General features: G+C 39.9%; 1 protein-coding gene and 1 long non-coding RNA gene across 2 annotated transcripts in view; one reads left to right on the top strand and one right to left on the bottom strand.

Moving 5' to 3' along the window:
• The window catches only part of LOC143025325 (uncharacterized), a 13,485-nt gene extending 350 nt beyond the window's left edge, over nt 1–13,135 (top strand). Inside the window, exons 1-2 of the long non-coding RNA XR_012966381.1 lie at nt 1–624; nt 5,089–13,135. The exon at nt 1–624 is cut by the window's left edge and continues 350 nt beyond it. This is a non-coding gene — a long non-coding RNA (uncharacterized LOC143025325). The remainder of the gene's footprint in view (nt 625–5,088) is intronic.
• The window catches only part of Der-2 (Derlin 2), an 18,656-nt gene continuing 16,283 nt past the window's right edge, over nt 12,554–14,926 (bottom strand). The window contains exons 5-6 of the mRNA XM_076184803.1: nt 13,549–13,712; nt 12,554–13,135 (exon numbers count right to left, since the gene is read on the bottom strand). Of these exons, the coding sequence (XP_076040918.1) occupies nt 13,036–13,135; nt 13,549–13,712 (264 nt within the window). The 3' untranslated portion in view covers nt 12,554–13,035. The remainder of the gene's footprint in view (nt 13,136–13,548; nt 13,713–14,926) is intronic.

Here is a 14,926-nt window from a genome sequence, read left to right as displayed (position 1 = left end):
TGTATGGCCATCTTGAAAAGCTCACCCATTTCTGCACCATCCCATCACTCATAATGTTTTCTCCATATATATATATATATATATATATATATATATATATATATATATATATATATTCTGTTTGATTAGTTGGAAGATGTAAGTAGTGTATCCCCAGAAATGTTTCAGATGTAAACTGCAATATGGAAATATATAATACCAGTCAACATTTCTTTTCTTGTGAAAAGAAAGTGCCTTTTTATATTATTTATTCATTACAGTATTAGTCACTGATGTGTACTTTAAAAGAAAAATTAGCCCTGTGTATTATGTAAAAAGATGTAAGCTTAGGCGCTAGTCAAGCATTACAAACTTCGGGATTGTAATTTGTATATAATTTTTGAGTCCTAGAAACTGTTTGTAGAGTCATTGGATTTTTTTATGATTAAGTATTGTTAGCAAATGATATAAATGCACATTTTCTAAGGCCATTTGGACATAATTATTTGGTTAATAAAGTGCATATAAAGGCATGTGTTTTAACTTGTTTCCTCTCCCTTTAGGAATATTATTTTCTTACTCCTCTTTGGAGGTGGTCCTACTTCAGAAATCATCACCCTGGAGGAGCAGAGGGAGTGCATGCATGTAAGTACACTTAATCTTAGACTAAACCTCAGGTTCCTAACGGCTAACATGTTACCTTCCCAAGGTGCCCGTTTAAAACTAGATGAATGTTAGTAATTTATTAAACTATAGTGAAAGTCCAAGTAACACGTGCCTCATACTACACTAACAATACCTTCTCTTGTGCTCATCTACTGACTCATTAAAAGTCCTATGGTGATGGCACATAGCAGTGAGAACAGAAAGTCTATGTACCTAGAGCTTTTACCCCTTATGAGGGAGGTAGCCAATTCAAAGTCACACACCCACTTCCACCCATTTCACTCCCATCTACCTTTCCCCTATCTTATCTTAGCTCCTCATGGATAATGGGTCGTCCCTGCATCCTGCCCTTTGCTCTAGGTCAGAAGCAATGTGGCAAGACACAGTACATCCACAGGAAGTCCACTTCACTTAATGGGCGACCCTCATGCAGAAAAAGAGATGGGGAGAAATCCCTTTGGGCTATGTCAAAATATCATTCACACATAAGCACCCCCTTCTCCTCCATTCCTTGCATAACAATATCACCTATACACAATAACTCTCTATTGATCCCTATCCTGTCTTCCTTCCTTGCTCAACAGACATTCCCCTCTTGCTCAACATCCAGTTCATCCCATCCATCCATCTCATCCTCAGTTGTCCCCACAACTTCACTCCCTCCACCTCTGCCTTCCACACCTCTTTTACTAATCTTTCTTCTCTCATTCTTTCCATATGTCCAAACCATCCCAATAATCTCCTATCAACCATCTCCTTTTCCACTCCTGCTCATCTCATTTCACACTCTTTCCAATCTAGTAACCCCTGCCATATTTCTGACATTTCATCTCAAACACATATAAGGTTTTTCTGCCTTTCTTAAATTCCAAGTCTCTGCCCCATACAATGCCGATGGTACAATCACCCCTTCATACAATCTCCTTTTTGTATTCATTCCCAGGTGCCTATTTCTCATAACACTTTTTAATCCCCCAAGGCATTTACTTGCTTCTCTTAATGTACAATTTATCTCTACCTTCACTCCTCCCTTTCCTGCCACATGTGACCCCAAGTACCTAAAACTATCTACTTCCTCCATACCCTCTCCCTTTAGAGTTATTTCCAAAACACTGCCATCCTCTACCCTGCTTTTACCCACATTTACCTTCAACTTTCTCCTACTGCATAGCTTCCCAAACTCCCTTAATCCCTCCTCTGACCCAGCCATAAGTACAGTGTCATCAGCAAACAACAACTGGCTCACCTCCCACTTTTCTCCATTGTCTTTAACCACCTCTAATTCCCTGCCCATTACCCTTGCATTTACCTCCTGTACCATCCTATCCATGTACACATTGGACAGCCATGGCAACATGACACATCCATGACTTAGTCCCACCTTTACCTCAAACCACTCACTCTCTCCATTTCCAATTCTAACAGAGGCTCTACTACTCTCCTAAAAACTCTTGACTGCCCTTAATAGCTTTTCCCCAATCCTATATGTTTGCAAAACCTCCCATGGTGCTTTCCTATCTACCCTGTCATAAGCCATTTCTAAATCCATACATACATACATGTACCAAGGCTTTTTCCCCCTCACAAGGGAGGTAGCCAAAAAGGAAAAGGCATAAAATCATTCCCAACCATTCCATCCCTGGATACACTCCACACCCCTCCACCCTCCCTCTTCCCTCTTATCTTAGCACCTCCTGGATGACGGGTCATCCCTGCACCTTGTCCACTGCCCTGGGTCAGAAGCAGTGTCGCAAGACACAGCACATCCACAGCAAGGCCGCTTCATTGAATCAGCGACCCCCCCTCTCCATCCCCCCTTGCATAAAAGGAGAAGACAGGGAGAAATCCCTTCGGGCTGCATCAAATTTTGCTCACACATACTACCTCACCCCCCATCCCCCCGCCCATTCCATCTCATGCATCACATCATCATCCATATACAACCATTCTCCATTCACCCCTGTCTTCTGTCCTCTCCCGTCCTTCCTCAACAGACATTCCCCTCTTCCCCAAAGCCCCCTTCACCCCATCCATCCTAGGACGTCCCCTCATGTTCACTCCCTCCACATCTGCCTTCCATACCTCTTTTACTAGTCTTTCTTCACTCATTCTTTCCATGTGTCCAAACCATCCTAATATTCTTTCATCAACCCTATCTCTCAACTCCCTTTCCACCCCTGTTCTCCTCATTTCTCACTCTATCTAGCCTAGCAACCCCCATCACACTTCTCAGACACCTCATCTCAAACACATTCAAACTCCTCTCTTATGTTCCATGTTTCTGCCCCATACAGTGCTGCTGGCACAATCACTCCTTCATACAGTCTCCTCTTAGCATCCATTCCCAAATGTCTATTCCTCATTACACTTTTTAATCCACCAAGGCATTTACTCGCCTCTCTCAATCTACATTCTACCTCCACCTTCACTCCACCTTTTCCTGCCACATTTGCACCCAAGTATCTAAAACTATCCACTTCCTCCAGTTGCCCTCTCTTAATGCTCACTTCCAGTCTACTGCCACTTTCACCCCTTGTACATCTCATCACCTTACTTTTACCCACATTTATCTTCAACTTTTTTCTATCACACACTCTCCCAAACTCTGTCACCAACTTCCTCAATCCCTCCTCTGATCCTGCCACAAGTGCAGTGTCGTCCACAAACAACAACTGACTCACCTTCCACTTTTCTCCATTTTCTTTAACCATCTACAATCCCTGACCCACTACCCTTGCATTTACCTCTTGCACTACCCCATCCATGTATAAGTTGAACAGCCAGGGCGACATAACGCATCCTTGATGAAGTCCCACCTTTACCTCGAACCACTGACTCTCTCCATTTCTAATCCTGACACAAGCTCTACTACTCTCATAAAAACTCTTGACAGCTCCTAGAAGCTTTCCTCCTATCACATATATATGCATAACCTCCCACAGTGCCTTTCTGTCTACCCTGTTGTAAGCCTTTTCCAGATCCATTAAAGCCCAAAAAACATCCTTTCTCCTTTCCTATAGCTTTTTCACACATCTGTCTTACCACAAAAATCTGATCTACACAACCTCTACCCATCCTAAATCCACACTGTTCCTCACCAATTACTCCCTCTGTTCCTCTCCTAATCCTCTCAATCAAGATCCTCCCATAAGCCTTCCCAACTACACTTAACAAGCTAATCCCTCTGAAACTACTACATTCACACTTGTCCCCTTTTCCCTTGTAAAGTGGAACTGTACAGGCACTCCTCCAGTCCTCCGATACTCTACCCTCTCTCCAGCAAACATTAAATAACCTCACCAGCCAGTCCACCATCACTGTACCTCCTTTTTTTAGATATTCTGCATGGCATCCATCCAGACCAGATGCCTTACCTGCTTTCATCATCTTAACAACTGCCTTCACTTCATCCTTCCTTATTTCTCCTCCATTTTCCTCACTCATCACAGTCATTTTCTTAGCATTTCCCACTGCAGCTATCTTTCCCTCCCTATCCTCCTTCACATTTAGCAACTCCCTAAAATATTCTGCCCATATATCCCTTACTGCCTTCTCTTCCATTATAATCTCTCCATCTGCACCTTTTACCTTTTCTTCTCTACTTGATTTGCCTTCTCTTCCTCTTAATTTCTTTCCAAAACATCTTTTTATTACTTTCAAAATTTTCTGTCATACTCTTACCCCATTTCACATCTGCTCTCCTCTTTGCCTCCTTAACATTGTGGTTTACTTCTCTTTTCTTTTCTTTGTACCTCTCATAAAGGCCCAAAAACATCCTTACTATTTGCTAAAGCTTTCTCACATATCTGCCTTACCACAAAAATCTGATCCATACAACCTCTACCCTCAACCTACACTGTTCCTCACCAATTAGTCCCTCTCCTAATCCTCTCAATTAAAACCTGCCCTAAGCCTTCCCAACTACACTCAACAAACTGATCCCTCTGAAACTACTACACTCACATTTGTCCCCTTTTCCCTTGTAAACCAGAAATATACAGGCACTCCTCAAGTCCTCCAACACTCTACCCTCCCTTGGACACCCATTAAACCTTACTAGCCAGTCCTCTATTACTGTACCTCCCTTCTACAGGCACTCTGCATGACACCCATCTAATCCAGGTGCCTTACCTGTTCTCATAATTTTCAGAGCTACTTGCACCTCATCTTTTCTTATTTCTCCATTTTCCTCTCCTATCACCGACATTTTCTTAGTGCCTCGCACTGCTACCACCAATCCAGCAAGTAATCTCTGGAAATTTGGTTACAATCTACACATGAGCAATACAGGCTTAGTGGTTGTTCAATATTAGGACAGGTCAGCATTACAATTTGGCAGCCACCAGCACATCTAAGCAACCCTTTTCAAGATCCACTCAGTCACTCCACTTGGGGAAGGGGCAAGGAAGTGTACCCCAAAATTAACTTGCCCTTTACTTGCAGGCTATGGACCTACTCCCAACAAAGTCACCCATTCTGTGGTCTTGTGTGTGGATTAAGGGTCATTAACCCCTCACCTCCCACCCACTACCTGGGTTTGAAACAATACAGCAAGACACAACACATCCACAGCAAGGTTCGTCAGCTAGGGTTGGTTTACCCCACCACCTCATTAATGTGTTGACCCTCCCACCTCATCCTATCATGCATAAATAGAGAAGATGAGGAAAAATCCCATTGGGTTGTGTCAATATATATTTCTTTTTACAACCATGTTCCACTCACACCTATTTCTCAGTCTCCCTTCCCTGCTCAACAAACATTCCCCTTGTACAAAAAGCCCTTTTCACACCATCCATCTCATTCTTGGTCTTCCCCTTAAATTCACACCATCCACCTCTGCTTACATTCTCTTTGATATAGAAAAATATATAAGATTAAAAAAAGAAACATCAGGGTGTTACAATTAAAGGTCTCAAATTAAAATGCCTCTTCAAACTTGTTTATTTATTTGTGCAACAACATTTACACAAACTTTAAATCTGAATCAGAATTAGATGCTGATACTTTTATTCTATGTAACATTATACCAAGCTTTAGAAAAAAGAAAGTTCCCTTTCAGATCAGTCCAAACCTCAAAATTACTGTTCTAATATCTACATTAACATTGTAGTCAAAAATATATTCATAGCAATAGTACAGTTCCATAGGAAACAAGTCAGGGCTTTCAACCAACAATGCAGGGAACCTATCATAAATTAAAATGAAAGGAGAAAAAAAAAAAAAAAAAAAAATCTTGTAAACAATAATGCCTCCTCTATATTTCTGGTATGATTTTCACAGTTGTTTCTATCATGTAAGGATATTCTGAATGTTAAAATTCTAGCAATTGTGGACCAATAACGGGTACCTGTTTGTGGTGGTCCTGTAAGATGGACAGTGGAGTTGCCCATTTTCAAAATCCATCAACACCTCACCTCAATCTGGAGGTGCAGCTAATACTTTATTTCTTACACCTTTTCAAACATGGAGAGATGAAAACCAGTGACTGCTCCCCTCCTTTTACTACTTTCAGCCAGTGAAAGAGAAAGTCCCACACTAATACAACACAAAAACAGTCCAAAGTGTTTCTTCCCAGAAAGATCTGTTGGAAGGCCAGAGGATCAATAAAAGCTAGTGTGAGGCAGTTTTTTAACCAATGAAGTTGGAAGTAACAATTCTTATTATCCACATGTAATTATTCACTACTGCAGACTTTCATATTTCATTAAATACTGTGTCTGTCCCTGCAATAAGAAAATTTTTTGGAACTGCTTACAACAATGTCAAAATATTATATTTTGTGTACTGCCTCCTGCTGGACACAATAAATTTGGTTTTAAACTTACCTTAAATTCAAATAAATTTTTTAAGTCAAGAGAAGCCCTACCACTGCCTCAACAATGGTAGGGTAATGTGGTGGAGCAAAGGGACGACCCATCATCCACAGTGTCCTAAGATGGGAGGGGCATTGAATAGGTTTGAAAGGGTGTGTATGTGAGCTTTGACTTCCCCCCCCCACACCATATAAGGTGGAAAAATCCCTTTGGTGTGTATTGGTATTGCCTCACATTTTGCCAACTGGCAAACTTCAATCCCAAAGTGGATGTCAACAGTCCTTGGGCCCTCCCATAAATCTCTTTGGGAAGAAATTTCAAGGTTCTGTCTGTTTTAGTGTATTTACATAACTGAATACAAGAAGGGAGATATGTTTATGTGGTCCTGTCTCTTGATCTCCAATAATCATGAGTGGTGGTGAGGAACCTACACCAGAAGTCACATAGCTGGGGCTGGAGCCATCACCTTTGCCCTATGTGTTTGGATTGTTGGGGTTAGGTAACAGTTACTGCTTGGAGTCAGAGAGAATTATAGGATTTGAACCCACATCTAAGCAAATGCGAGATCAGCACACTACAATTATGCCACCAGTGCACATAACTCTTTAAATTCTTGTATGGTTCCAGCTTATGCTATCTTGTCTCCTAGGCTTTTCCATGAGTTTCTACATTTTATAAAAACTGAAATTCCTCACATACTTTAGTGACTTGTTATCTATTTATCATGTTTCAATTCCAATTCATTTGCTCTTAAGCCATTTCAGGAGTTAATGCATCTGCATGAAAAATTAATTTTTTCACATACTTCAGGTATATGAACTTTTTTATCTTGTGTGCATGACCATTCCCTCCTGTCCCCCATCAAGAGACCTTCTCCCTCAAATTTGTCTTAGTCACTGACTTGTAGTGGTGAAAAGAGAAGGGTAGCAGTTGCCCACTGTTAGCCCTCCTTGTGTGCTAAACTGGAGGAACTTCAAAGCCAATAGAAAAATCTTGGGCCTGGTCCAGAGACCAAGTGTCAACACCTTCAAGGCTGCACCTCTAGATGGTGAAGAGCAGGTTGATAGGTTTTGAAGATAAATGGTACAGAGGTGATTCTCTCTTACATCCTTGCAGGATACACTTGCAAGTATCCATCACAGGTTCCTCATGGTGTAAACATAGTATTATTTCATTAGTGGGACACTGGCTTTAAGTGAAATGTATATACCAATAGCCTTTCTTACTTATAAGGGAAGCAATCAAGTCAATGTATGCTTAAGCTCCTGATAGAAAAATGCAAAAGGAGTTCTCCAGTCTCTTACCCTCTCTCCCATATTGTGCCAATTATGAAATGCAGAAAAAAAAATCCTCTAATGGTTTTACTTCCATCACACATCCCTTACATTCATTGCTGCTTGACCTCTTCAATACGAGTCAAATATTCACACACACATCAGGTTGCTTGAGGTATGATGATGTATCACAATATGCACATTACAAAATATAGTTACTGCTGTTATACTCATTCTTTTTCACCCTGAATAAATATAACTTTACAGATAATGTGATCAAGCCTGTTCAAGAATACAGGGGTCATTCAGCTACATCTACAAAGTAAATATAATCAGGAAGCCAAAACCGGCATCATTGTATACCCTGCTCATGACACATACAGTGTTATCATATTTAAGAGATTAAACCATGTGAAGACTACACCTCTTCACTTTCCCAGCAATGCTGCTAGTTCATTTTCAGCACACCTCACTCATGGATCAGGTCTTCATCTTAGTCTGCACATTTTTCTACAACTCTCCTTACACTGGTAAATTGTAACCCATAACAACAACCAATTCTCATCACCCATACATTTTCACTTGTTTAATATCCTGATCACAAGCTCATATGACTTCATCTAATGTTTATACATGTACCAAGGGCTTTTTCCCCCCTTACAAGGGAGGTAGCCAAAGTCAAAGGTATAAATCCACTCCATTTCATCCCCACATACTCCACTTCCATTCACCATCCCTCTTTTCTTGGCTCCTGGATGACAGGCCATCCCTAGGTCAGAAGCAATGCAGCAAGACAGCACATCCACAGCAAGGCCACTTCCCTTAATTGGCGACCTCCCCCTCTCCATTCCCTCATGTAGAAAAAGAGAAGATGGAGAGAAATCACTTCGGGCTGTGTCAAAATATCATTCACACATATTCCCTCACCACCCCATCCCCCACCCACTCCCATGCATCACAGCATCATCCATACACAGCCATTCTCCACTCACCCCTATCTTCTCCCTTCCTCAACAGACATTCCCCTCTTTCCCAATGCCTTTTTTACCCCCATCCATCCATCTCATCCTTGGTCACCCCTTCATGTTCACTCCCTCCACCTCTCCCTTCCACACTTTTTACTAATCTTTCTTCACACATTCTTTCCATGTGTCCAAACCATCTCAATATTCTTTCATCCACTATTTAATTTCAAACACATTTAAACTCTTCCTCTCTAATTTTCCATGTTTTTGCCTCATACATCGCTGTTGGCACAATCACCCCTTTATACAATCTCCTCTTAGCATCCATTCCCAAATATCTACTTACACTTTTTAATCTGCCAAAGCATTTACTTGCTTCTCTCAATCTACATTCTACCTCCACCTCCTCTCCTCCCTTTCCTGCCACATTCACATCCAAGTATCTAAAGCTATCCACTTCCTCCAGTCTCTCTCCCTTAATACTCGCTTCCAATTTGCTGCAATCCTCTCTCCTTGTACATCTCATTACCTTACATTTACCCACATTTATCTTTAATTTCCTTCTTTCACACACCTTCCCAGACTCTATCACTAACTTCCTTAATTCCTCCTCTGATCCTGCTACAAGCACAGTATTGTGAGCAAACAACTGGCTTATCTCCATTTTCTTTAACCACTTCAGTATGAGTCAAATTTTCGTGCACAACATCAGTTGCCATATGTACGCTGCATCACATTACTTGCATTATAAAATATAATGTCACTGCTGTATTACTTATCTTTTACTCCAAGTAATAATAAACACAGAAAACATAAACCAGTTCACAGAATACGGGGTTAACTCGTGTACAACTACAAATAATTATATATAATCAAGATGCCAATGCCGGCATCCTCGTGTACCCACTCACGCCTCATGATGCCTACATAGGCATCATCATACCAAAGTGGTTAACTATTTCCAATCCCCCGCCCATTACCTTTGCATTTACCTCTTGCACCAGCCTATCCATGTATAAATTGAACAGCCAAGGCAACATAACACATTCCTGGCAAAGTCCTACCTTTACCTCACACCACTCACTTTCTCCTTTTCTAATTCTAACACAGGCTTACTACTCTAGTAAAAACTCTTGACTGCTCTTAAAAGCTTTCCTCCTATCCCATATATCTGTAATACCTTCCACAGTGCCTTTCTGTCTACACTAGTACTTTGGTTTATATTTCTGTGAAAGTCTATCTATATACCAAAAGGTTTCTTCACCCTTAAAAGGGAGGTAGCTACCCTCCATCCATCTGTTTTCCCTATTATCTTAGCTCATAGTTTTGCTTAGGTCTGAGGCACAACAAAAAACAGTACCTCTACGGCAGTGTCCAACAGCCAAAGCAGGTTTACCCCCACTGCCTCACTTACATGGTGACCTCCCTCCTTGTCCACTCGTGAATAATTAGAGAAGGTGAAGAGAATTCCCTTTAGGTCATGTCAATTTGTCATCCATTCTCCACCCACACCTTTCTCTTGCCTTCTCCTTTCCCTGCTCAACAGATAGGAGTATTTTACCCAAGGTTCCCCTCACCCCACCCATCTCATTTCCAGTTTTCCCCTCAAGTTTACTTCACCCACTTTTTACTATGCTTTCTTCCCTCATTCTTTCCATATGCCCAAAACCACCCCAGTATTCTTTCATCAGCCCTGTCTGCCAGGTCTCTTTCCATCTCCACTCTCTGCCTCACCTCATCACTTCTCACTTTATCCATTCTTGTAACCCCATCATACTTCTCAAACACGTTAAAATTTCTTCTTTCTTTCTCCCTTATATTTTGAGTCTCTACCCCCATACAATGTCATAAGTACACTCTTTCATACAGTCCTTCCGGTGTTCATGACACTTTAGTAAAACTTTCAAATTTAAACTTAAAACCAAAATGACACAAATACTATTTTTAGGTGAATAACTTTTAGACTTGGTACGTGTCAAAAATGGAAAAAGGCCAAAAATCGAGATAACACAATAGACTAAAAATAAAAGAATTACGAGTACTATTGAATGTTTATCTACAAAATAACCTTCAATTCTGGGTGAAGTATAATTTTATCTAGGGGACTTTCATATGTGATACGAGTTGTAGCATTAATGTACATATGAATGAAGTAGCAAGATATGCAAAGACTGGTAATTATGTTATTGTAGCAGATACTACCATGGTTAATATCTCATTTACCAAAACTCAGATGAAAAAGTAAAGATTTATCTATTTTTGCTGGGAAAAGGGTCAACTTTTACATGAGATCACATATTACAGATATATACACAGTATTTATCTGTCCCGTATGAAATAGCATTTAATAATGATGAATATTTGACCAATTCATTACTGGTGCAAATACTAAACCATTCCAGAAGCAAATATAACCTGCATAACTTGTAAACTTGATATTTTGTAATGAAAGCAATAGAAGTTATGAATTAATCAGTCAATCAGTCCATTGCCCCTGGTTTCACTATGGATTATATCAATAAATATTACCTGCATTTCCTAATTACTCGTATATCACAATTTCAATTTGTTGTTTACATCTTTTTCATTGTATTTAGCTGTCAAATTAGAATGGGTTATCTAGAAATGCAACAACCAAGACATTTTTATTAATATGCCTGGATTTGGGGAAAATTATTTATGAAATACGAAGTTTCATGGCGAGACTGTAGATACAATTCAATGTAAAAAAAAAGTTTGCAAATGGTGCAACATTATTTACTGTAAAATTTGGAGTTATTTTATAATGCTATACTAAGCACTTAATTCTGGGTTGCCAATTCCAGTACCTTGATAAGGCAAAGGATGAAAGAGAGGAATACAGCTAAGAGCACAGGGAAGAGAACTCAAAGAGCAGCAAGCAATATCAATAGATGGAAGGAGAAAGGGAGAAAAGAGTGAAGGAGTGTGAGAGATAGAAAGACAAGATTCTCTCATGTTATAGTTTCCTGAGAATGTAAATCTCAACATTATCCCACTAAATCACAGCAACTCGTATCTTGACTTCTTGACTCTAGGTATCAAGATCTATTTTACCAGGATTTTTTTCTAAGAAATAATTCCCACACTAAAGTGCAACTTCTTGTTTTTGCTTACTCTACAGCATATATCTTGATGTAGGCATGTACCTATGACTCTATCCCCCTTTCAAGAAGGTTGGCTGAGGCAAAGCACCCACTCACACCACCATATCCATTCATCCACCCCCTCCCATTTCAGCCCCTCAGGGATGATGGGTCATCCTTCCCCCTCCCTCTGTTACACTGCATGGGTTATTGTTGTTGTCATTCCTTAGACTGTTTGGCAGAGCAGTCCCGTCTCCCTGAGGAATGCTATGGTTGGAACAGGGTTTTCCCACAAATCCCTTAGTGTGTAAAACTGGGTATATTGTGCTGTTGGAGTATGTGGTTGTGTACATTGCAGTCTTCTATAATGTATAGTATGGGGTGAAGTATTGCATCCTGGACAGTTACCTGCAATATAGTCATCAAGCCTCTTCTGGTAAATTTGTAGGGCTGGATGGTGGCCACACCACAGCCTGGTCAGGTGGACTCTGTCCTTTTGGGGAAGAGAGGATTCAGAGGGATACTTGGGTTAAATATAGTGTAGTGAGGCACAACCTTTCCACAGCAAGCCCCAAGAGCCAAAGCTGGTTTAACCCCACCACCTCATCTTACAGCAATCTACCCTTCACCACTCATCCACTCCATGTTGGTTTTGATATCAAACCCACTGCTATATAAAAACAAGATCATTGGTATTTGTACATGTAAAAACTTTGAAGCATCAAATGATGGATAAGCAAATATGACAATGATTTTCTCACACAAGCATTTTATTCATGACATTTTCAACTGTAACCAATCTCTTTCAAAAGGATCCAACATCTTTTTTTTTTTGGCTTTTCAGGACTGCTCAGTTGTGAACATGAACTTCATAAACTTATGACTAAAAAATATGAACTGAAAGCATCCAAGATAAACATATCTTTTCTTCCATCAAGAACAGCTTCTCCATACAATACAGCAAACAGATTCTGACAACTCCTTCCATATTCTAAATTAATGTATAATATGGCAGTTATCAAGAAAATATTTTTAGAAAACCAGCATTTGCACAACAAACTAGGAATCCTTGGTCTAACTGTCCTCTCTTGCATTTCTTGTCAAAACAAACCTATCCTTACTTCATCAAGTAACCTTTCATCAAGCACCTAATTCATGCTTGAGCTTTGACACTTATCATTCTTTCTGCAATTTCAAATAATGCTAATAATAATAAACCTTTTCTATAATTTCACTGTTGTCCTTGACCCCATGCAAATCCCCCAGGTCGTTCCTCAGGAGGAGGTGGAGTTACATTTCTTTCTTCTGTATGGGGCTCAAACAGCTGTTGCCTGGAGGGGAAAGAAAAAAGAAAAAGAAAAAAATCCAAATAAAAAATAACATATGTAAGCTTTCTTTACACATCAGCCTTTCATTATATCCTCTTTCCAATATATATATATATATGAATTCACATATGTGACAAACCTATTTCAAACAAGTCTGCATTTCAAGCATAAAGATTCAGTTATGCAAGTTGTGTGTGGTCATTATATATTACCATAACCTATAGTACTTTGCTGTGTTACATGAAAATGTGAGTAAATTTATTTGTGCACATTTTTGAGGGACCCAAGAACTCAATCCTATTTTTTTCCAATGAATTAACAAATGTGTTCAGCTTATGTGAATTCGCACAATGCATATATGGAGGGCCCTATGTATATTCCTCTCAAATTATATCTAAATAATATGCTAAACTTACAAAAATCTTGGTGTCTTCAGAATTCTTATACCACCAGATTGCTGGGGAAAGACATCCTCAAGGAAATAATAAATATGGCCCACTACAATTCCAACCATATCAACAACTATGGAGTTTCCGAGGAGAACACTAAATCCAAGCAAAACCCAGGGTAAATATGGGGCCTGTAACAAAGAGATGAGAATAACTACTACATACACAATAAAATATATTATGAAATACTATTCACTATCTGTGAAAACCATCATAAATGCAATCATTAAGATCATCTTGTTGCATAAGTTAATAAACAGTTGCTTAAGGTATTGATGATTTGGTTTAACATTGTGAAATCCCCCTATCAGGAGGTTAGGACAATGCCCCTAACAAAGGTCTTTGTAGCAGGAAATTTAAAGAACCATGTCCTTGTTCCAATTTGCTGGGTTTGAGCTGCCACTACCTGAACCTCCACCACAAGTGGTGACGCTCTAACCCACACCCCAGTGAGCTTAAGTTGGTATTACTCTACTTCTTAAAATTCCATTTTGCAGTACTTTATATAAACCTTCTAAAATGTAACATAATGAATTATAGTGATAAATCATATTCCCCCCCAAAAAAGATAATAAAATAAAATAAATCAAATCAAATAAATAAAAGCCTTAAACCAAATGAGGAGTGAGAATTTCTTTGCCAAGGATAACTAACTCCCTTTGTGAGAAATGGCATTTTGGTTGGAATAAAATAGGTCTTAATTCAATTGTACATACATAAACCAAGGGCTTTTTTCCTCTTATATGGGAAGTAGCCAAAGTCAAAGCCATATATCCACTTCCACCCATCTCACCCCCATATACTCCACTCCCATTCACCATTCCTCCCTCCCTCTTTTCTTGGCTCTTCCTGAATGATAGATCATCCCTGCATCTCACCCACTGCCCTGGGTCAAAAGCAATGCAGCAAGACAAAGCACATCCACAGCAAGGCCACTTCATTTAATTGGTGACCTTCCCCTCTCCATCCTCTCATGCAGAAAAAGAGAAGGGAGAAATCCCTTCAGGCTGCATCAAAATATCATTCACACTTACTCGCTCACAACCCCATTCCCCACCCACTCCCATGCATCACAGCATCATCTTTACACAACCATTCTCCACTCATCTCTATCTTCTGTCTTCTCCCTTCCTTCCTCAACAGACATTCCCCTTTTACCCCATCCATTCATCTCATCCTTGGTTGCCCCCTCCTGTTCACTCCCTACACCTTTGCCTTCCACATCTCTTTCACTAATCTTTCTTCACTCAGTTTTTCCATGTGTCCAAACCATCCCAATACTCTTTTATTAACCCTATCTCCCAACACCTTTACCACACCCACTCTCCTCTTCACCTCCTTATTT

This window comes from Oratosquilla oratoria, chromosome 5 (genome assembly GCF_046742065.1).
Source record: "Oratosquilla oratoria isolate Oo_2021 chromosome 5, ASM4674206v1, whole genome shotgun sequence".
NCBI lineage: Eukaryota > Metazoa > Arthropoda > Malacostraca > Stomatopoda > Squillidae > Oratosquilla > Oratosquilla oratoria.
The sequence above is the reverse complement of the archived record's forward strand: the minus strand, read 5'-3'. Positions and strand labels throughout refer to the sequence as shown.